The sequence below is a fragment of the Amblyomma americanum genome, chromosome 1 (assembly GCF_052857255.1).
Source record: "Amblyomma americanum isolate KBUSLIRL-KWMA chromosome 1, ASM5285725v1, whole genome shotgun sequence".
NCBI classification, from domain to species: Eukaryota; Metazoa; Arthropoda; class Arachnida; order Ixodida; family Ixodidae; genus Amblyomma; species Amblyomma americanum.
The window spans coordinates 546,567,689-546,591,352 of NC_135497.1; the positions used below are offsets into that span (position 1 = coordinate 546,567,689).

General features: G+C 46.4%; 1 protein-coding gene and 1 long non-coding RNA gene across 4 annotated transcripts; one reads left to right on the top strand and one right to left on the bottom strand.

Annotated features, from left to right (window-relative positions):
* Positions 1 to 447: 447 nt before the first annotated feature.
* LOC144116314 (uncharacterized) lies at positions 448 to 22,799 on the top strand. Of its 3 annotated transcripts, none has more exons than XR_013311837.1 (6): positions 448 to 798; positions 7,742 to 7,862; positions 13,793 to 13,952; positions 16,630 to 16,786; positions 18,077 to 18,234; positions 22,623 to 22,799. It is a non-coding gene; the product is annotated as an uncharacterized LOC144116314 (long non-coding RNA). The 3 variants fall into 3 exon arrangements; XR_013311838.1 differs by lacking the exon at positions 448 to 798 and adding an exon at positions 6,984 to 7,391; XR_013311839.1 differs by lacking the exon at positions 7,742 to 7,862.
* On the bottom strand, positions 2,535 to 5,245 carry LOC144108024 (uncharacterized). The gene has a single exon (XM_077641297.1). It carries the CDS (start codon positions 3,249 to 3,251, stop codon positions 2,535 to 2,537), a length of 717 nt encoding a protein of 238 aa, XP_077497423.1. The 5' UTR covers positions 3,252 to 5,245.
* Positions 22,800 to 23,664: the final 865 nt, after the last annotated feature.

A 23,664-nucleotide genomic window follows, 5' to 3' on the forward strand; every position in this document is an offset into this window, starting at 1 on the left:
CTTGTTCTGCAGATCATATCTTCGTAGCATAAGGCGAAATGTGGTTTACGAGAAACTTGGTGCCGTGCTAAAAAATATGCAGTGAAAGCTCGTTAATCCGGTCGGCAAAAGACCAGAAAGAAAAGAGAAAAGCTAAGAAAACAATTTGTAAAGTTGTTCTGCAAGGAGCTGAAACATTGTCGCCTGCTTTTGACATGAAAACTGCACGGCAATGATGCACGGAGGCGCGGAGCGCCTTAGTCTAACTGCAGTTTTGTAACAGATCGCAGTATATGCTTACCATGACGCTAATAGCCACGCTAATAGCCACGCGCCAGCGCCTAGCGTGCTTCCCAACGCCGTTCAAATCCAGCGCGCTTCTGCCAGGTCACGTGGCAGGACGCAGAACACCCTCCTCCCCTCCTCTCCCTCGGTGCATTCCGGAGTGATATCCGGCTAGGCCTTACGCCGCGCCGTGCCGTGTTCCGTGCTGCTGCTGTTCGTGTGCTGTTTGTGTCTCATTTCAAAATCGTTCCTTCAAACTTCCGTTTGGATTTCCTGCTTATCGTAGCTTGCGCCGCGTGTCAGCAATGCAGCTGTTCGCGTACTTTGTGAAAAGTGACCACGCCGAGAAGCATGGAACCGTTTCATATTGACAACACGTTCGGCTTCAACCGTAGCAACCGCGCAGCAAGAGAAGAAAGCGGTTACTGGAATGCGTCGAGTCTTCGTTTCCACAACACGTTCGACTTCAACCATAGCAGCCACGAAGCAAGAGAAGAAAGCGGTTACTGGAATGCGTAGAGTCTTCGTTTCCAGGTCAGACCCATAGTGTAGCGCAAAAGTGCGTGGAATTTGCGACCGCGAAAATAAACGAGCGAGCGCAAAGGCGAGAAGAAGCGGAAGGGACGAGGCTCTGTCAGCTCTGTCCTGTTTGTTTCCCTTCGACATTGTGCGTGAGTCACTGGTTGTTTCCGCGGCAGCAAAGTGCATTCCACATCGAATCATCAAACTGCTGGTCCGTCAGTGTTCACAGCGTATGCGTTGCGACGCGAGCGATGAGGTGTATGCATAGATGCGTTTGCTGAAGGCAGGCACGCGGGCAGCGACCCGGCTGGCGTAACTTAAATGGCGGCCAGGCTGCGGTACCAATGTTGCCAGACTGCACGCTAGACGTCTACAGACGAGTTCGACGGGCACAGTGTTGCCACTTTCTCTCCATCCTCCTCCTCATACATACGCCCCCCCACACCCTCTCCATCCCCTTTCAGATACCGTATTTCACGCTACGTAAGGCGCGCGCTGTAGCGTGTTCGCCGCTGGGCTTTCAGATGCCGTGGATAATTCTAGCACCCTTCGCGAAGGGTGCGGTCGCTATAGCCGGCACGCTTCCGACGGTCTCTGGGCAGGCGTTGCATAATTCCTGCACGCTTCCGACGGTCTCGGGAACTCCCAATTTAAGCTGCACTGCTCTGGCGCGACCGAAACTTTCGCTCTGCGCGGCCGCTATAGCCGGAATGCACACGAATCCGGCAGGCGTTGCATAATTCCTGCACGCTTCCGACGGTATCGGGAACTCCCAATTTAAGCTCGACTGCTCTGGCGCGACCGAAACTTTCGCTCTGCGCGGCCGCTATAGCCGGCATGCACACGAATCCGGCAGGCGTTGCATAATTCATGCACGCTTCCGACGGTCTCGGGAACTCCCAATTTAAGCTCGACTGCTCTGGCGCGACCGAAACTTTCGCTCTGCGCGGCCGCTATAGCCGGCATGCACACGAATCCGGTAGGCGTTGCATAATTCCTGCACGCTTCCGACGGTCTCGGGAACTCCCAATTTAAGCTGCACTGCTCTGGCGCGACCGAAACTTTCGCTCTGCGCGGCCGCTATAGCCGGCATGCACACGAATCCGGCAGGCGTTGCATAATTCCTGCACGCTTCCGACAGTCTCGGGAACTCCCAATTTAAGCCTGAGCCGGTGAGCCGCTAGGCGGTGTACGCATACTGGTGTGGCTTACTTCAAGAAAACTGATATTTGAGCTAGTTGGTGCACACTTCTGGGAATAACAGCGCTGAGACGAGGGACAAAGAAAGAAGACAACAGGACCGGCGCTCAGAAGCTCAATTCCCAGAACCTCAATTACTACAGCATTTTAATCACTTTTAAAATGCAGGAAATTTTGTATGTGCTACCTTTTTCGTGGATGGTTATTAAAGATTGCATACATTAGACGAATCGGTGATCTTATAATGTTTTTGTCCGTGCATACCCACTGCGCTCTAACGAGCCTGCAAGGCACTGAGAGTAAAATGATTGTCTTTTACTCGCCTCTGATGTGAGATTGCATAATTGAGACCGGCAAGAAATTGCCACTGTGGCGTGAGAGAATTCGGGCGGAGTGGGCAGCAGCGCCTCTGCCTAGGCAGCTCTTGGTGGCTCCGAGAGGAGCCGGTAAAAAAAATAGCGACAGCGGGTGCTGTCGCTTAAGTCGGCGTTGCAGAGTCGACTTCAATGGGGAGTGTAGATCGGCGACAGCGGCTGCGTGGCGATGGTTTAGAGCGGGTAGCGCCATGCAATCGCCTCCGTCAGCCGCAGAAACGGGTCCTGGCACTTGGTACGACCGTTGATGGATTGCCACCACTGCCAGGATAGGTGCGACTGCAGCAGGGCCCGGGAGGTCTTCTGCACGTTCCGCACAAGCTTACGCTTCACCTTCTGCCACGCACTCTCGATCCTCTGAGTGTTGGCCCCTGTGAGCGGGTCGACGAAATTGGTGGTGTGGTTGACTGTGTGCCAGTCTAAGTTTAAGGAAGTTCCGTTCCCGTCTTGCAGGCTGGGGATGCAGTTGTAGGCGGCCCATTCGTCGCTGTAGACAGTGGTGCATGGCTGGATGTTGGCGGCGATGATTGGGCCCAACGTTGCGGCGTCCCTTTTCTCCACTTGGAAAAGTCTTAGCTCTCCAGTCTGTGACCACACCATCCCGAACACCCACGGGCCCTTGTCGGCCACACCACCGTAATTGTTGCGGTGCCTCGGGGGTACTGCATCGCCGGTCAGGAGCCGACCTCTGTTCGCCTTTCGCTTCCCCCGCAAAAGTGTCTCGTCTATCTGCACCTCCTGGCCGACTCCTCCCATGGGGGGCCGCGCTTGGAGCTCTTGCTCGAGAACTTCTCGGATGTAGTTCCGCCAGTCGCTCCTGGCGTCGTTCCTCAGCTTGAAATCCTTCAACACGAGCTCCCGTGTCTGGGTAGAAGTGAGGCCCTTCGCCATACAATATGTTATCCATATTATTTTTCTCGTTGCCAACTTGACATTGGGGCGTCCGAGGCGGTCTTTGCATGCAAAAAAGAGCCGTCGCCTTGTGCGCCTTGCAAAACGGCGGTGCCGTTTAGCTGGGATAGCTGCCTTCTGCACTTGCTGCAGCGGAAGCTGGGTCGCTTCCCTTTCGCAGATTTCCTATTAAAGTCACCACTTCGCCTTCGCAGCTAGGACTCTTGGGGTTAAAACCAAGGTCCTTGCAGACACCCCAAAACTCCGATGTCGCAGGCCGGCCTCGCTGGTTGTTCGATGGTCGAGCAAGGGTCGACTCCGGCGTCAGCTTCAGTTCCCGGAGGAACGCTTGCTCCGACTCGAAGCTTCTGATGACCAGATGGCCCTCGCCAACCGATGGGTCGATTCTTGCACTCGCCATATAGCTCTGATGCTAGTGCCAAAAGGAGCGGTGCAGGATGACACGAATGAACGCTGAAAACTCGCAGACTGAGCTATATATACATATATGTTATGGTTGGCACCTGGCCCCACATGCAGAAAGGAATTCCTGCTGCCTTCTTCTGCACCTGACACCACCTGCTGAAAGGAATTTCACCCAGCCTTTTCTCACCATTCTCTCACACACGTGTGTGTGTGTCGCTTGACTGACGGCCGAAGAATCCCGGCTTTGTTAAGCGCACTAGAAGGCATGCGATTCGCACACAACGAGCACGTGGCGCCGCTTGGTCGTGGGCAGCATTCCCACGGCAGTATCCCCGTGCTGCCCAAGCTGTGCGTCTGGGCAAATATGCCAACCACCTCACATTCCGCGTGGGCCTTCTTTTTCTTTCGCTGGTATTCTCGACTTCGCCGAAGCGTCGCGGGCCTCTGCATTCTGTCCTGCGAATAGCCAGCGGATTAGTGGTCCCGCCAATTAGCTTAAGAATTTGTCATCCTTCAAGGGGCGACGGGCAGGTGCGGCGGGGAAGGGAAAGGGAAAGTACCAAACGATAAGGGCGAGAACTCCTGCGGGGAGAGGGTTTTCAGAATGTTTCTTTATGTGTTTCTTTTTCTTCTTCGCTAATCCCTGGGCTCAGAGTTGGGCCTAACCTTGAGCGGCTCTGGCTACCTCCATTGGTTAATCGAAGCTCAGGGCGGGCCTCGATATATGACCGCCCTAAGAGACAGGACTTGACTATAGTGACTATAGTGCTGAGCACGATCATAAGAAACGGAAAGGGAAGCGCACAACGCTAAGATTTTTTTGGATGCCCCTGAAAATGCCGGCATTTACCCGCAAGCGCAGCCGCCCGTATGCTTCTAGAAACCTGGAGCAGTACCACTACGAAACAGAGGAAATAAGATTGGCAGCACATGTGACACTCGTTAATAACGAGTCGGGAAAATTGCTGACCACAGGCTGTGCTGTACAGGATGCTGGTGGTAAATGTGATGCATTCAGAGCCGAAAGTTTAGCACCAAAACAGCAACAGACAGGCTCACAGGTCTGAAACAATACTGCACTGATAGAAGAATATTTCTTCATTTCGTGTGCAGATGCCGTTCTTAGGCTTTTGCCGTTGTTAGGCTTTTACAAACATGTATAACGTTTTTCGCAAAGCTAAAATGGTGGAAAGCAAACGTAGTGTGCGATAAGACTTTCAGTGCTGCAGAACCTGAGAGGTTTTCGGAGAAAGCAGACACAGAGTGATACAGCTTGATACAGTTACAGTTACAGAGTAATACAGGTGCTGTTTCGCGTGATTTTTTTTTTGCTTTTTCTGCACTTCCTTCTTTTCTTTTTGCGTGCTCAACATATCACACGGCATATTACCGAAAATGAGAAAATTTACACTCCGGAATTAGTTGAAAACGCGCTGTTTTGTCCAACCCCTGAGAACATAAAAAGCGGGCGTTCAGAGAAAGTATCCGTTCACTACATAGGCTCGAACACTGCCAACATACAGCCAGGCACCACTGTTTACAGCGACGAATGGGCCGCCTACAACTGCATCCCCAGCCTGCAAGACGGGAACGGAGCTCCCTTAAACTTAGACTGGCACACAGTCAACCACGCCACCAATTTCGTCGACCCGTTCACAGGGGCCAACACTCAGAGGATCGAGAGTGCGTGGCAGAAGGTGAAGCGTAAGCTTGTGCGGAACGCGCAGAAGACCTCCCGGGCCCTGCTGCAGTCGCACCTATCCTGGCAGTGGTGGCATCCATCAACGGTCGCACCAAGTGCCAGGACCCGTTTCTGCGGCTGATGGAGGCGATTGCACGGCGCTACCCGCTCTAAACCATCGCCACGCAGCCGCTGTCGCCGATCTGCACTCCCCATTGAAGTCGACTCTGCAACACCGACTTCAGCGACAGCACCCGCTGTCGCTATTTTTTTTACCGGCTCCTCTCGGAGCCACCAAGAGCTGCCTAGGCAGAGGCGCTGCTGCCCGCTCCGCCCGAATTCTCTCTCATGCCACAGTGGCAATTTCTTGCCGGTCTCAATTATGCAATCTCACATCAGAGGCGAGTAAAACACAATCATTTTACTCTCAGTGCCTTGCAGGCTCGTTAGAGCGCAGTGGGTATGCACGGACAAAAACATTATAAGATCACCGATTCGTCTAATGTATGCAATCTTTCATAACCATCCACGAAAGAAGCTAGCACCTACAAAATTTCCTGCATTTTAAAAAGTGGTTAAAATGCTGTAGTAATTGAGGTTCTGGGAATTGAGCTTCTGAGCGCCGGTCCTGTTGTCTTCTTTCTTTGTCCCTCGTCTCAACGCTGTTATTCCCAGAAGTGTGCACCAACTAGCTCAAATATCAGTTTTTTCTAAGTAAGCCACACCAGTATGCGTACACCGCCTAGCGGCTCACCGGCTCAGGCTTAAATTGGGAGTTCCCGAGACTGTCGGTAGCGTGCAGGAATTATGCAACGCCTGCCGGATTCGTGTGCATGCTGGCTATAGCGGCCGCGCAGAGCGAAAGTTTCGGTCGTGTCAGAGCAGTGGAGCTTAAATTGTGAGTTCCCGAGACTGGCGGAAACGAGCAGGAATTATGCGACGCTTGCCGGATTCGTGTGCATGCCGGCTATTGCGGCCGCGGCGAGCGAAAGTTTCGGTCGCGTCAGAGCAGTGGAGCTTAAATTGGGAGTTCTCGAGACCGTCGGAAGCCTGCAGGAATTATGCAACGCCTGCCGGATTCGTGTGCATGCCGGCTATAGCGGCCGCGCAGAGCGAAAGTTTCGGTCGCGCCAGAGCAGTCGAGCTTAAATTGGGAGTTCCCGAGACCGTCGGAAGCGTGCAGGAATTATGCTACGCCTGCCGGATTCGTGTGCATGCCGGCTATAGCGGCCGCGCAGAGCGAAAGTTTCGGTCGCGCCAGAGCAGTGCAGCTTAAATTGGGAGTTCCCGAGACCGTCGGAAGCGTGCAGGAATTATGCAACGCCTGCCCAGAGACCGTCGGAAGCGTGCCGGCTATAGCGACCGCACCCTTCGCGAAGAGTGCTAGAATTATCCACGGCATCTGAAAGCCCAGCGGCGAACACGCTACAGCGCGCGCCTTACGTAGCGTGAAATACGGTATCTGAAAGGGGATGGAGAGGGTGTGTGAGGGGGCGTGTGTATGAGGAGGAGGATGGAGAGAAAGTGGCAACACTGTGCCCGTCGAACTCGTCTGTAGACGTCTAGCGTGCAGTCTGGCAACATTAGTACCGCAGCCTGGCCGCCATTTAAGTTACGCCAGCCGGATCGCTGCCGGCACGCGTCGGTGTCCTAAATGTAAATGTGGCAATTGTATACCGCCCAGCAAGGCGCGTGACTATGTTTTGGGCTTTCGTTAAGGTAGTTGCCCGACTTCCTGTTCATTATTCGACGTGGGACGTGATCGTGCACTGCCTGCACGCGTGTTTTTGACGCCACTACCGGTCCGTTGCGGACTGCCGATAGCGTGCGCCGCTCGGTCTGTTTAGCGTTCTGTTATTTGCTACGCGTATGTGCGTCTTTATAGTTATCTGATGTGGCGTGTAAAGGTTAGAACACACCCCTACGAGCCGATTACACCAGCTGTCAAGCTCAGAGTGGGAGGGGTGTGACGCGTCAAGGCATGTAAGCGACTGAGTGAATTGAAGCGAAGCGTCACTGCGATACCACATCAGGTAGGTGCCTGCTCGATTACTTTTGTAACATTGGTAACGTTGCCTGCAGCTGTAAAGTTCTTTTAGTTGCTGGCGGCCGTCAATAAAAATTATTGCTAAATGATGACGAAGAAGTATCCCTAGAAAAAGAGCGCTTTGTAGCCCTTTCAAATTAAGTGGTTTTGAATAACCTCAGTAGTACAGAGCTTATCATAAAAACTAGTGTGAGCAAGTGTCGTTATGTATTTGAAGTTTGGGTGTTTAAACATTTTCTTGTGGTTGTGTGAAATGCCAACAATACAAATAATTATCAGGAAGTGCCAGGCATTGTGGGTGCAAAATACACAGCTGGAAATTATGATGTTATGCAGGTGAAGTGCCTTCTCTTCAGTAGTGAAGAGGTCTGAAAAGAGCTTCACCGGAGATGTCTCCACTGTCCAGATTTGAGGCTCTTCTTGTCTGTGCCCGTTCAGCGTACTTTGCAGAGCACAAGTATGTGTCGAGTTTTCTCAGATCTTTTTTTTTCACCTCTGCATTGAGATCAGTGTGTTGCAACGTCTGCTTTGGACCAGAACGTTGATGGCATGTATTGGCATTCCCCTATTCAAAATAACGTGTCTCTTCTCAATAGGTCATCATCAGATAGCGCCAGTTTCATGCTCAGAAAGAAGCAGTGGTTAAATACAGGGGGTCTCGGCTGGCCTCGGAACCCTTAAAAAACTAGCGAGGAATCTGAGACTCCCTGTACTAGAATGTAGGGAGCGTATGAATCCGAAGCAAGCAACCAATTTTCTTTTTCTTGTTAGTGGTTGTTGGAACTTTTCTACTGTCATTTCTAAAATTTCGTGGTGATTTTTAGCAAGAATCATTAACACGTTTTCTTACGTTGACAGCACAACACAAAGGGTGGAAGAAAAAGGGAAGCCCGCACCCTCATACCATGATTGAGGCCAGAGCTGGCCGCTCAGCTCCAAGGCTACACAGCAACAACGAGCACACTGGCATAGCCTCAGCACAGCCGCTTTCTCTCTCCCTCTCTAGTTCCCTCCCCACCTGTTCTCGAGTCACTAGAGACCCCCTTCAATGCAGCCAGGCTTTAAAAAATGCCAATATGAAGTAATGGGCTACAGGGCAGCATTCTAAGGTGATATTACAGCATGAGAGCAATGCTTTTATTCTTTTTTTCCTCTAGTATCCATCTCCCTTGGCACTCCTCATAGACAATCATAGTAGAAGGATAACCATGTCAAGCTTCTGCAGTAAAGCCGGTGTCACATGGCACTCCTCAGGGACTGGTCCAGCAAATACGTCTTATTTCACTTGATGAAAAGAATATGAATGGTGTTATATAGTGCAGCTATGAATGCACCTCAAAGATGAGAAACATTAATTGGTCTTGACAGCTTCTCTTCTATGGCCTCTCACTCTATAACGAAAGTAAAAACAGCGCTAATTTTTACACAGACCACACAGAAAGAACAGACAGGACAGCGCCCGTCCTGTCTGTTATTTCTGTGTTGTTTATGTAAACCTTAGCGCTGTGTTTAGTTTTCTTACACAATGTTACACCAACTAGTCCAGCAAGAGGTACTGTTAAATGAACTTTTCACCGTAGTTGCAATATTTTTACTGCCTCTAGATCTGAGTGGAAAATAAGCACCGTCTACTGCAAACTACTTCAAGGTCTGTTGAATTATAGCCTGTGCACAAAAAAGCTAAAAGTGCTAAATGAAAAAAAGGTGATTTTTCATCATAAATTGTTACCTCTGTAATTTTCTTGGTAAATTTTGATTTTTTTTGCCATTTCACTTGCTTGGTAATGACACTGTGCAAGTTCATTGAATATACTTGCTCTAATACACTTACAGGAAATTAGGAGCTTGTAGTGACCTGTTTGACTCAGCCTTTCGGCATGCTACCTGATATCATAGTTCAGCAAAACTTGAAAGAAACTGCATATACTATGGACACCAGATGTTTGCTTGCGTCTTTTTTCAAATGCCTTAGACATTAATGTGCAGGCGCGGACAGAAGTAAACGGAGCGCGCCGCACAAGAAGGAACTGCTTTTCAGCGCCGCCTAGCAAAACCACACGTAAGCTCAAAATCGCGACACGCATATGCAGGCCCCCTACCAGCGCAACCCTCTCATTGCTCCGCTCGCCTCGCGTTCGGCCGTAGTCAGCGTCACAATGATGATGATTATGGTCGGATGGTTGCGCCCTTAGTAGCGAGCGGGCATTTCGGAGCGCATAGACCACTGCCTTGATGCCACAAATCCCGCGGGGGCGACGCTATCATTATGTCGTTTCATCTGTGACAGCTGTAGGCGCGTTTCCATCGCAAATAGCGCGCGTCCTTCGAACTTTAGTTGCCTCTGGGATTCATTTCCATCTCGCTATAGACCAAATAAACTCAAAAACACTCGATCCACCACCGCAGTTTCGGGTTCTTTTAGTACAGTTACCGTTCATTTTCGGCTTGCTCCTACGAGGAACCGACGGAGCGGCAAAGCATGCGCCCTGTGTGTCTGAACTGCACCACAGTGCTCCTGCATTGGAACCTCGCCTAGGAGGTCAGCTTAAAATGAGATGAAACCGCCGCTCTTGGCGCTTTTTGCAGCGCGATCCAGCGTCTCAAGGATAGTGACTGCTTCCAAATGTGCTGGATGCAGCTGTTGGGTTTCCACACCTATATTCTCAAACAGACCAATGCCTATATGTAACCGGTAGCAGTGAAGTAATACAGCTCGCACAGAAGAGTTTGGATCACTTGCCAGGTTCTGTCGTGGCTCATACTCTGATCAGTGGGCGATCACAGGTTCTTATATGCCGAATTTCGCACGCGGGGCACGCAACAGTGACGCACTGCTGCCGCGGCATTCGTGTGGGTGAGACAGCGGGTGCTTGTAGTCATCCTAAGATCCGAAGGTGCATGCAAAGTGATTACCATGAGCTCTGCTCCGCACATGACAGCGCGATACTCAGCGCACTTTCTCAGTGGTGATAAGAGCAGGATCCAGTATAGGGGCAGTTTGTTTCGGGGGAGACAGGCAGGGTGCATGCACTAGTGCTGCGTCAGCGCCTGGTAGGGACAAGGCGAATCATCAGTGATAACTGTAGAAAATTAACACAAATCTGCGGTAGTATGCCGAGCGTTTCGAGCGCGTTTGCTTGCAAGTGAGACGCAGCAGAGTCCCAGCGGCAGCAAAAGTTCGAAACACGCGGGTTGTTTGCGGCGCAAACACGCCTCCAGCTGTCTCAAACAAAGCGGCTTAATGGTTGAGCCGTCCCCGCGCAATTTGCCTTATCAAGACAGCGGTCTTTGTTTTCCGAAATGTTCGCTAGCTACACAGAGCACGACCATCTGATCATGATCATCATCAGCACGACACAGACGCCGGACGAATGCGAGGCAAGCGGAGCATTGAGAGGGTCGCGCCGGAAGCGGGCCTGCACATGCGCGTGGCGATTTCCAGCTTTCGTCTGGTTTGGCTAGGCGGCGCTGACACGCAGTTCTTGTGCGGCGCGCTCCGTTTACTTCTCTCCGCACCTGTACATGGACCACTCCGTGATATTTGCTCTATGACTGGTAAATAATTTATAAATGTCTTTCTCCTTGTTGTTTCAGTATTATCAACCGAACGATGGCTGCGACGTGTAGTTGGTTTTCAGGTCATGTCAAAAGCAAAAAAACTGGTAATATATCTGCTGCTATGGCATTTGTTGTCATTCCAGCTTTTAAAACAGGCTGTTTTAGGTGTTGTAGTGAATTAAAACTGCATATAAACATTTATATTGTAGCCTTTTCCATGCCTCAGCAGACCTAAAGGCCAACTAGGCATCACAGCCATCATTCGGCTGATCAAGCCTAAACAACATCAGAGAAGGAAATGGAATTATAAATTATTTAATGGTAGGCAAATACCACTTGGGGATTCATGTATTCTAATGTTAATTGCAGCGTTTAAAAAATATGTGACCAAAGTTATGTTTTTATAGTCCTTGAAACTTATTTTTTAGGTGTTGTCTGTTTCACTGTTCTCAATTTGCAGTGGTTGCAGTGTTCAGTACTGCTTACCTTCTTTTTGTTGTTCTCTTTTCATTCATTGGTTGGGCCCTGTTTTCCTGTGTTATTTTGTGTTCTGTAATCGCATAGTGCATCCCTTCTTTTTTGTTTGTGCACCACTTCTGTTCAGTGTTTCTTTTTTGTGGCAGGCCTCATGAGAGCTGGCAGCTTTCCTTTCATCTTTGCCTTCTCGTCTGACGGTGCTCATGGTACTAGACAAAATATAGTTTACTGAAAGGCTGAATTCTAAATTGTACAGCATCATTAAGGTGCCCTCTTCCTTTTTAGCACTGTTGCCAAGAATCTTACATTGACACAAATTTGTTTCACAAGTGCAGGGCATGCTTTGCTCTCGTGTAGAGTTTGTGCATTTACAGTGTATAGTTTGTACATGGTCTCTTAGTTGGTGACTGACACAGTGGCCTCATTGGCTGACTTTTATATAATTATGAAGGTTAGAATTTGTTTTTCTCACTGCTTATGAGCTTTACAGGAGCTTATGGTGCCTTCAACAGTCATGTCTTTTTTATTGCTTTAATTAGGATGTTGAGACTCAAATGAGGGAGCGTCTGAGGCCAAAATACCAGTATAACTTCGTGCCGTTCGTCAGCTTTCTTTATGATGTGCATAACTGTTCAAGTAGGAAATAATTTCAGGTCTTAGTGGTCCTTCATTTGCTTTTGCTATTCAGCCTTTATGCCAGATGTCAGATTTTGGAGGATAGTTTGCCACATCCTTCATCATTGAAGTAGGTAGCACAATGTACCAGCCGTGACAATTGGTCATTATAACTAAGCATCCCACACTCCCTTTATGAGCACACCAAAGCTGAGATCTGATGGCAACTTTGATGAGTATTGACACCTGAAGTTGTCTTGTTAAGCATAATGTTACGGACCACTTTAAAATTTTCTTATGGTATTGGGTTCAAATCATGTTTTTGCTTGCTGTCAAACTCGCTCAACGGCACTTTCATTGTGAAAATTAGTATAACACTTGGAAAAGGCAACCAGGTCCTTCATTGAATGTGAGTGGTGCACACTGGAATCCTGCTTCTGCAGCAAATCATGTGGGTCATATTGGAGGTTGTGTTAAAAAGTAATGAAGCATAGATATGAAAATGGTGATACACAGTTCTTACCATTTTGTGGCAATTGACCAATTTCTGTCTTTTAAAGGCACTGTACTAAAAAGAAACTGAAGTGCACTGGAGCCGCTGGAAACCTTTTGTGTGAAGAAAATGCATACTGACTGTGCACATCACAATTTGATGATTGTGCAAAATTTCAAAATGACCATTTTACTACTTTATGAGCATGTACTCTCTAGTGTCACATAAGGTGTAATGACAGAACTTGTCTCTAATTTTTCTTTGCACTTCAGTTTTGTTTCTATTTATATTTTGTATTTCTTAGCATGAACACCACAGGCCATGCACTCCTGTATTACTTTGTATAAGGAAACAGTGGCAAGTCAAGAGTCTGCCTGTGGGCCCCTCGTTGAACACTATTCTAAGGCACTAAGTTTTTTGCCTTGGACTATATCAATAGCTCATGCGCTTCTAGCTGAAAAAATAAGTAATGTTACGTTCAATTTTGACTACAAGAACTTTGCTAACTAGGCAGCATGTAAAGGACACATTAGGTTTACTGCAGGTCAACCGGCCTTGCTTGACAAAGGCATTGGCAAGAACTGCAATTAGAAAATTGCTCTTACCAGTCATTGCAAAGCCGCCGCGGTGGCTGAGTGGTTATGGCACTCGGCTGCTGGCCCGAAAGACGCGAATTCAATCCCGGCCGCGGCGGTCAAATTCCGATGAAGGCGAAATTCTTGAGGCCTGTATACTGTGCGGTGTCAGAGCACTCTAAAGAACCCCAGGTGGTCGCAACTTCTGGAGCCCTTCATAACGGTGTCTCTCATAGCCTGAGTCGCTTTGGGACGTTAAACCCATATAAACCAAACCATAAACCAAACCAGTCACTCGTGTTTATTTAAACACTGGCAGTGCTCCCACTATTTTTATTTTCAGTATTTGCTACCACACATACTAATCTGCGATTTTCAAGGATGAAGTCAATTATTTTCAATAATTGTGCAGTTAAAGTTGCATGTTCTAAAATTCGAAGCAAGCAGTTGCCTTTTGTACTTCACACTGCTATCAGAACTCACCACTATTGCATGACACCATCAACGTCAAGGTGGAAGTCTTGTGTTGGTAATAAACGAATGATTTCTTGCTTCAACAGGCATTAAAGCACAATGCTGTTGTTGCTGTGAAGCGTACAAATACAATTATTATATTCCTGGCTGCAAATATGGCTAAGAATTTTTATATGCGTGTTCTTTTTCCTTTAGGTGTATCTGAATTCAAGGTAGAGAAGGCAATGTATGACACCGTGAAGGGAATCCCAAAGGATGCAGTATTTCACAAGAGAACTGCCATTCCCATCTGGTCAACAGAAGCAGTTGTACTATGCAGTTCCAGTGGCAAGTGTTCAGGAGGTGACAGCGGAAGGCAAGGAAAAGGTTCTCCACAAGGCTAAGCATAGAGGGCTGGGATAGTCGGTTCTGGGAAGAATTATGAGACATCATTCCAGCGCACAAAAAATATGTCCGGTGTCCGTGGTGTCTATCCTCTTCGTGTATTTTTGTGCGCTGGAGTGTGATAAATGGATGCAATGAGAGGTAATTGCTAGCTGTAGCTGGATTTATCTCAGGGGCATATACTCACTCCATCAGTGTATGTGAGAATTACGACTCAGGTTTGTTAGTGGTTTATAATATGAAAGCGCCAAACAAAGGATAATGCCAAACATACAAGACGAGATCAAATAATTGTAGATGTTGTCTTCATGTGAAAGTTTATTTACAGGAGGTTAATTAATGGGTTCAGTTAGCTCGTGTGAGAATAAAAGCAGCTTAAAAGCCTAGGCTGTATGTGCAGTGCGGCAGTGCATAATCAGTGAAATTACTCATAATGCACAACTTTTAGTGAATATGTACTTCTGATGCTATGGAAACAGAAGACGGATGGTACTTAGCAGTCATTTGCCCTGAAGCTTGGATTTTAGGTACTGAGGCCTAAGTGATGCTGATTCAGTATAGGCATTCGTGGGTGCCGCCATATTTGCCATCGTCCATGAATCCTCGGGTTGCCTCTACTTAACAACGAAAATTTGTATGTTATAACTTGTAGCTTTCACTGAAAGCATTTTACGTGAAAATAAGCTTTACTTGAATGCTAGCTGGCCTATTGTTTAACTGTCAGATTCCATGATGGAAGTGACTGTTAGAGTTTATCATGTAGCCCATAATGAGCCCCTGTTTGCCCTTACCTTCTCTGCCCTCTTGTCTAGCTGTTATGCATACAGTTTTACAAGTCACGTTCTAACTTCGGCTACTTCAGTTTACATGTAAAAATATTTTGGCTACTTTTTACTCAAGCATAGGTGTGCTTGAGCACTCTTTCGCTAGCTTTGCTGCATGCTTTGTAAAAATAGTTTGTAGCATTGAATATAACAAAGCATATCTTAGACACTTTTTTTCACACTTAGCACGGACGGCCCAGTGGGGCCTGTAGAGATGGCTCGAAGCGGTTTGAATACTTTGTTGCATACATGTTGGGAGGAATCATGCGACTTGTGAGTTACGTATATGTGTGGCAGCAAACATTGCTACTTTGGAAAAGGCGCCGGTCTGCCATACAATGTCAGCGAAGCTTAACGAACACCACTTTGTGGAAACTAATTTGGAGCCTTGCACTACAGTGTCCTGAAGCCATTATTGTTTTCTGCCTTGCTGTGAGAAGTGGCTCTTGCAAGTGATCTGCCTGCTTAGAACCAGTCAACTTGTTAAGCTTATTCACTTAACTCATAATCAACTCGGTCATTTTTTATAACTGGAACCCTAATGCCTGGATGCACCAAAAGAAGTGCATCTCACTGGAAGACAGGGCGTGCTAGGCACTATAGTGGGCAATGCACAGTACGCAGAATCTAGTGGGTTTTGTATGTGTGCAAGTGTCTGCAGGTACTCTGCAGTCAACTGCACCAGAGGCTCAGGATGTGTATAGCAAGCTATACCTAAACAAAACTCATGTGCGCTCAGGCAGCTTTGGTTTTAATACATTCAGCAGGAAAAATAATCTGGCAGCTTTTTTTGCACATCTGTTGGGGTTTTACCAGTGCCAGAGTTCATCGCATCTTGTTTAAGGTTTCCTTTCAAATCATTAACATTCCGCCCTTGTTATTTTGTATGTGGCATTCAGCTGAAAATAAATTTCAGCAGTCGGCTTTTTATGCTTTGCTGCCACTTTTTTGGAAGAAATGAAGAGGAATGGTCTTTTAAATAGAAGCAGCCAGCCATGCAGTGCTTTACAGTTCTGCACCCTGTGCGCATAAAAAGTCTGAATACATGGATTTTGTCACCCAGAAATATACTCGCATCAGATATTTTTTTTAGTCGAACTACATCTTATCTCCTTTTTGTGCCCATCTTTATGGGCATCTTGAATCATTTCTGTAATTCCTTAATTTCTCTTATTTTTGTTTTCTGCAGCAGTAGAATTTCCGTGTCAATTTATTTCTCTAGGCTACAAAGTATTAGTATCTCTGAGCCTGGTAATGAATCAAATTACCGGAGATGCTACAGTGCTGTTGGTTGTCTCAGAAAGCCCGACTGTGTTAGGACTGTCATGCTCAATATCAGCTTCAATGCCAAATTATGATAGGAATTCAGATTATGATGCAGGCGTACCCTACTGTGTTGTAAATATATGCACTTAGCTATGAATACAAAAGAAAAACACAACGCAATAATTCACATTTTCATTCACACAGCGTGGTGATGAACAGGGGCAAGGGAGGAGGCACCTCAAAGTGTTTTTCGGTGTCTTCCCCCTTGTCCGTGTTCATCGTTGTACTGTGTGAATGAAAGTGTGAAATACTTGCTCATCCAGACACTGATTTCAAGCAAATTAATGCAAGTGGGGTGCTTTATGTGAGCAGCATTGATTTACTATAAAGCAGAAGACAGTTGATTTACTGCAGAGGCATTGCAAGTCGTATTGAATGTGTACTGTATGTTTGCACCACTGAGCTAAATTTAATAGCAGTATTTGCTGGTTGTCTTTGCACTGGGATTATTATAGTGTATTTCACACAAATTCGTGATTTTGTTCTGTTGTTCTTCAGGCATTGTGGCTACACAGCTGGAGTCAAGCTGCTATCAGGGAAATTCAACCTATTCGACTTTGTCAGAAAAGATGCACGCTATGATGCTAGGGGCCTACATCTTGACTATACTGCCAATTTTGTCTACCAATGAAGCTAAGGATGCTTTTGTGCAAATGTGAGCATTTTTTCTTTGTTTACGGTACGTGCTTGCTCTTCGTCTTCGGCGAGAACAGAAATGATGTGGTTATGTGCATGCTCCAGTGTACAATCATGTGAAAAATTATGACGCTGCGAATGTGTGCCACACTATGCCTAACTGCGTGCAGGTGCCATGTGATGAAATGCTCGTGCCATCAAGGCCGGCGCAGCGAGATTGATGGATGTTAGTGCACCTGACTCGAAATCAGGAGTGCTTGCCGTTTTACATCATTTGGCATGCATTCGCTGGGATCTCTTAATTTTTCTCACGATAGTATGTCCAAACTCACAGCATCTCAATCAAGACATTCTACGGTATACCAACCACACCAAATCGAATAGTACATCGACCACACCAGGAAACACCAAACAAAACAACACCAGAGCCGGTATCAGACAACCGGGTCACAGCATAGAAAACCAGGCCACAACACTCTAAAGCACACCACACTACGCCACATCAGGACCCGTGTCTGAAAATCCTGGTCTGGTCGGAACACCAGACGCGGTCACACCAGAACCCGTGTCTAAAAAAGCCAGTTTGGTGAAAACACCAGAAATGGGCTGGTGTTTTTTTCGACTGGGTATATGGCATTTCTTTCAATTGTGCCTATGAGCTACTGGCAACGTATTCATTCCTTTTAATATAATTTTGATGCATAGTGTTTTGTTCAGCTGTAGTTTAATTTGAGCCCTCTAGATATGGTGAGTCTACTTCAGATTAAGTTGGGACTTCGAAAATGCCTCATGTTGCATTTGGATTTGTAGACCTGAAAGCTTCATTTTGTACAAGTGTATTTGAAAGAGGATTAGCTGTATATAATATCTAGCCTACTACAGGAAATTAGCACAAGCATTAGCCTTGCTGTTCATAGTGGCAGCTGACGGTTATCTTCTTACATCACTCATTTAGCTCCAGACTACAATTTTGTCATGGTTCAAGGTGGCCTTAAAGTAATGGCTTCACTTTTTCCCCCTTATCTTATTGTTCGGGAAGCGTATGCCGTTGAGTCGTGCATAAAAGGAAGTTAATATGATGATGCAAAGATGGGCGTTTAGAAGACAACAGAGAATTCTGTTATCATTAAGCTGAGTCACACCACTGTGATCATAGGTCTCTTTGAGTCCTCTCTATTATCCTGTTCTACATCCTTCTGATTTTTTGTTGACTTGCACATGGTTCCTTGAAGAGGGTGTTTTATGAATGGTTCAATGTATGCTTTTCATGGCATAGTTCACTTTGTATAATCTATATATTCTATTTCAGATCAAAAAGCTAGCACTCATTGGGAGTGAGCCAGCTGATGAGGCTAAAAAACTTATTATGAAGACTAGTGAAGACTCCTGTGGCCCTTATGTACACATTGAAGGGGCAGGGTGAAAAAGAAGCATTTAAGAACCCACGGCTGTACAGCGAAATTTTTGGTGAGTACATGTGAATTTTCTGAAGATTATAGACAATTTGTGAACACACCATCTAATTGCAGGAAAAAGCTACTTTCAATCTACGTGGTGTGGTTTTCAGCACTTCCGTTATCAATTACTGAGTAGCCATCCAAATTTAAAGGACTATAGGTACCAAATGTTTGCTTGTGCGTTTTCTTCTTTCAAACCATGCGTTAGACATTCTATACATGTACGACCACTAAATAATTTATTATTTAATTTCTTAGAGGTGGTTCAAAAGTGCAAACACACACGGACCAAGAGACGGGACACACAAACCAGCACTGATCTTACAACTGATTTTTGTATTAGGAAGAAGCACGTGATATATATATATACACACAGAAAAACAGCGCACATGTGCGATGTCAACAAGACTCCTAGTGCTAGTAGAAGGTAAAACCCGCTTTAAAAGCATGTGTGTATTTGCATAACCGCTACCCACTATGTAGCATATTGATTTCTCGAAGCGATAATGTAACAGATGGCGTACTCACGCACCCATTACTTTTTCTGATAATATGAAACGCCTCAGCTACTTCTCTAGTGCGCTGGTCAGAATGAGCGAACAAGACATCAGTATCGTCAAAAAATGGCGTACATTTGCACGTGAAACAATGCTTATCTAGGTTAGTTTCTTTCTTAAAGAATTAGCGTGCTCCATGAGCCGTACGTTAACGCATTGCCCAATCTGGCCTATTTAAGTAAGGCCACAGGACAGGGATTTGATACACTACGCCAGTGCTACAGGGAACATATCGATTTTCATGATTTATGTTGCAAGCATTTCTTCTGCGCCCTTCATGCTTTCTTATAACTGCCGCCCCCACTCTTTCGAGCTTGTTAGGTGCAGGGTACAGAACCTTTACCCTATGCTTGCTCCCCACTCTTTTTAATCCGGTGCGACAGCGTGTGGACATATGGCATAACCACCACCTTTCTTCTCCCTTCTTCCGAACCCTTTTCCAGCCCCGAGGTACTTGCAGTCGATTTCAGCTCATGGAGGACTTTGTCTGCACTCGAAACGAGAACTGAGTCCCGGAAACCAGCTTCCCTACATCTGTCTGTTTGGGCTAAGAGACTGGGCATCATTTTATTATAAGATTTCTTTACTGTCATGCCTAAGCATCCCTTAACGATGCCACTTTATACAAGCTTTTAATGAAAGGGCCTGTAATTCAAAAGGCGCTTTTCACTACTAAGGGAATGCTGCCAACAGACATGGTTGGGTTCGCAAGAGAATTTTAAATCAAGGAATTGCAAGACTCTTTCTTGAGGGACTTCATGTGTGAACCTCAGCCCCGACCAATTACGTGCAAAACAATGAACATTTGACACAAATTCCGGATTCACGGACCTAGCCAGCACCAGGTAATCATCCACATAACAGAAAATGCATATGCAATAACCGGCTAGATCAGTCTTAACTTTCATATCAACCCTGCTTAGATAAATATTACTGAGAATGGGAGCTACCTTGGCACCTATGCACACACACGATTTTTGCATATAAAGACGACCATCCCACTCAACAAACGTGTTACTCAGGTAGTAAGATAACAGTTAAAGAAAGGATCCTGTTGTGATTCCACACTCATTTTGGAATACGCATTCATCGCTCTCATCCGTAATACAATGCTGAACATACTGGCTTAGTTCAAAGTGTGGATGAGAATAAAACAAATCAACCACGTCTATGCTTAAACCATCACATAGTGCCAGGCTCTCATTTCGGCGGAAATCAGCTACTGCCTAAGAATTAGGTGCGAGAAACGGATCCTTTACGCGAAGTGACGACAAATGTTTGCAAAGATAGGTAGACACAACCAATTGCCAAGAATTGTGCTCAGAGACGATTGCGCGGAAAGGAACGTTAGGCTTGTGCGTCTTAACACTAAAGAAAATTTCTAACACCGATGTTCAGAGAAGGCGATGACTTTACTTCGGAAGTTTTAAGTATGAAGGTATAGCAAAGGAAGTGAAGGAAGCTGAACAATCGGTGCTAGAAATTTTCTTTAGTGCTAAGATGCACAAGCCTAAAGTTCCTTTCCGGGCAAGCGTATCTGAGCACAATTCTTGGCAGTTGTTTGTGTCTACTTATCTTCGCAAACATTTGTCGTCACTTCACGTAAAGGATCCGTTTCTCGTACCTAATTCTGAGGCAGTAGCGGATTTCCTCCGAAATGAGAGCCGGGCACTATGTGATGGTTTTAGCGTAGATGTGGTTGATTTGTTTTATTCTCTTCCACACTTTGAACTAATCCAGTATGTTCAGCATTGTATTACGGATGAGAACGATGAATGCGTTTTACAAAATGAGTGTGGATTCACAACAGGATCCTTTCTTTAACAGTTATCTTACTACCTGAGTAACACGTTGAGTGGGATGGTCGTCTTTATATGCACAAATCAGGTGTGTGCATAGGTGCCAAGGTAACTCCCATTCTCAGTAACATTTATCTAAGCAGGGTTTATATGAAAGTTAAGACTGATCTAGCCGGTTATTGCATATGCATTTTCTGTTATGTGGATGATTACCTGGTGCTGGCTAGGTCCGTCAATCCCGAATTTGTGTCAAATGTTCATTGTTTTGCAAGTAATTGGTCGGGGCTGAGGTTCACACATGAAGTCCCTCAAGACAGAGTCTTGCAATTCCTTGATTTAAAATTCTCTTGCGAACCCAACCATGTATGTTGGCAGTATTCCCCTAGAAGTGAAAAGTCCCTTTTGAATTACAGGTCCTTTCATTCAAAGCTTGCAAGAAGTGGCATCGTAACGGCATGCTTAGGCATGGCAGTAAGGAAATCTTATCATAAAATGATGCCTAGTCTCTTAGCCCAAATAGACAGATGTAGGGAAGCTGGTTTCTGGGACTCAGTTCTCATTTCGAGTGCAGACAAAGTCCTCCATGAGCTGAAATCGTCTGCAAGTACCTCGGGGCTGGAAAAAGGTTGGGAAGAAGGGAGAAGAAAGGTAGTGGGTTATGCCATATGTCCACACGCTATCGCACCGGATTAAAGAGTGGGAAGCAAGCATGGGGTAAAGGTTCTGTTCCCTGCACCTAACAAGCTAGAGAGTGGGGCGGCAGTTCAAAGAAAGCATGAAGGGCGCAGAAGAAATGCTTGCAACATAAATCATGAAAATAGATATGTTTCCTGTAAGACGCGAAGCGTATCAAATCCCTCAGTCCTGTGGCCTTACCTACATAGGTCAAATTGGCTACTGCTTTTACGTGCGGCTCATGGAGCACGCTAAATCTTTAGGAAAGAAACTAACCTAGCTAAGCATTGTTTCACGTACAAATGTACGCCATTTTTGTGACAATACTGATGTCTTGTTCGCTCATTCTGACCAGCGCACTAGAGAAGTAGCTGAGGCGTTTCATATTATCAGAAAAAGAAATGGGTGCGTGAGTATGCCATCTGTTACATTATCGCTTCGAGAAATCAATATGCTACTTAGTGGGTAGTGCTTCTGCAGATATTCACGTGCTTTTAAAGCAGTTTTTCCTTTTACCAGCACTAGGAGTCTTGACTTCGCACATGTGCGCTGTTTTTCCGTGTGTATATATATGGCGTGCTTCTTCCTAATAAAAAAATCAGTTGTAAGATCAGTGCTGGTTTGTGTGTCTCGTCTCTTACATGGTCCGTGTGTGTTTGCGCTTTTGAACCACCACTATACATCAACACCAACTAGTGCAATGTACAGTGTTTCTGCAATTTAATTTCTTCTTGACGCTGTTTCGGTTTCATCAGTCGAACGATGATTGTGACGTGTAGTTGGTGTTTAATTCACGATGCATAAAAAGTCGGTTATACTATTGCTGACAGGTCATTTTTTGTCATTCCAGGTCTTGGAAGAGGCTGGAATAAATGTCGTAGTCAATTAAAGCTACACATCAGCGATTGTATTAGTTTTTCTAGTTGCATCATGCGACCAAAACATCAACTTGACGACAGTCGGCATTCGGTCGATGAAACCAAAACAGCATGAGAGAAGAAATTCGATTATAAATTATTTAGCACTGTTGTAGGCGAGTACTACCTGGTAATCCATGTATTTTATTATCTAGTGCATCATTTGACAGAAGAAAACAAGCAATAAATTTAGGTGTCTATATTCCTTTAATGGCTCATGCACCTTTTGGTTATTCTTATTATGGATATTCATGTTTATTATGGTTACGGATATTAACAGCAAACGAAATTTGCTGATATTTCAAGCATTGCGCATTGTAGCATTGCATACGGCTATGAAGCATTTCCTGTAAGATGTGACTGTAATACTTTGGAAAGTGATTTTTATCCACCATACTGAATATCAATTTGATGTGTGTTTATTTGTGTACTTTTACATCTGCTATGCAGCGCAGAATCCCAACAGCCACCATGGAAAGCAACAACAGAGTGGCTGCGTTTGTGCTGGGGGCGAGAGACTGGGATGGCGGTCGGAATGTTCGGATGAAGGGGGAGGACCCTTCACCCCAGTAATTGGGGCTTGTATGCAAGAATGCCCAAAATGTCTTGCAAAAACAAATAAATAAATAAGAAGAATTCTTACTTGCATTGTACTTTCAGTAGTAACATGTACACAAAAAATACTAATGAAGTGAAGAAAGCCTCTCTGGGTTGTCAAGGTGGGCCTTAAGTCTAATTGGGTCGGTGGGCCCAAAGGCATATAGCTATTGGTTCTATATGGGTTACCTTTGTTGACTTCCTGCAAGTTGTCACCTAAGAAGCCTACTGGGACCAGAACGGCTAGACCACAGGGGCCCAGTACGGGCTAGCCCACGGAGGCCCGTCACGGGCCAGCCCACGTAGGCCCGGCACGGGCTAACCCACGGCGGCCCGGCACGGGCCTGCCCAAGGGCATCCAGCGCGGAGCCTTGTGGGGCTATGCAGTAAGCCCACTGGGCAGCCCTTGAGGATCCCCCCCGATGCCGAGTTGCAAATCCCGCACATATCCCACGTCGGGCCCCTATGGGCAGCCCGTGCCGGGCCCACAAGGGCCCGCAGTTCAGAGCCCCATTTGTGCTACTGGGGAAGTTACCTTTTGCTTGCACGAGCTGACAGAAGATTGAACGAGGCCCTTCGTGACAGAAATGTCGAGCGGGTTTTTCGGTTCATTGGCAACTACTTGATAATCTCCAGACATTCAAGTGGCGGCTTCTCGAGGGAAGCTGAGGACCTTCATACCCTGTTTACAAGCATCTTGGGTGACTTTGAAGTCACCAAAGAAGTACCTGAGGGGAACGAGCGGCAGTTCCTCGATACAAGGCTCATTTTGGAAGACAGGCACCTTTGTTGGAAGTACGCTCCACGTTCGCAGAAGGGATTTGTACCCTATTCTTCGGCGCACTCCAAAGTGTTGAAGCGTGGAATAGCTGTGAGTACTCTCAGGAATGCCCTC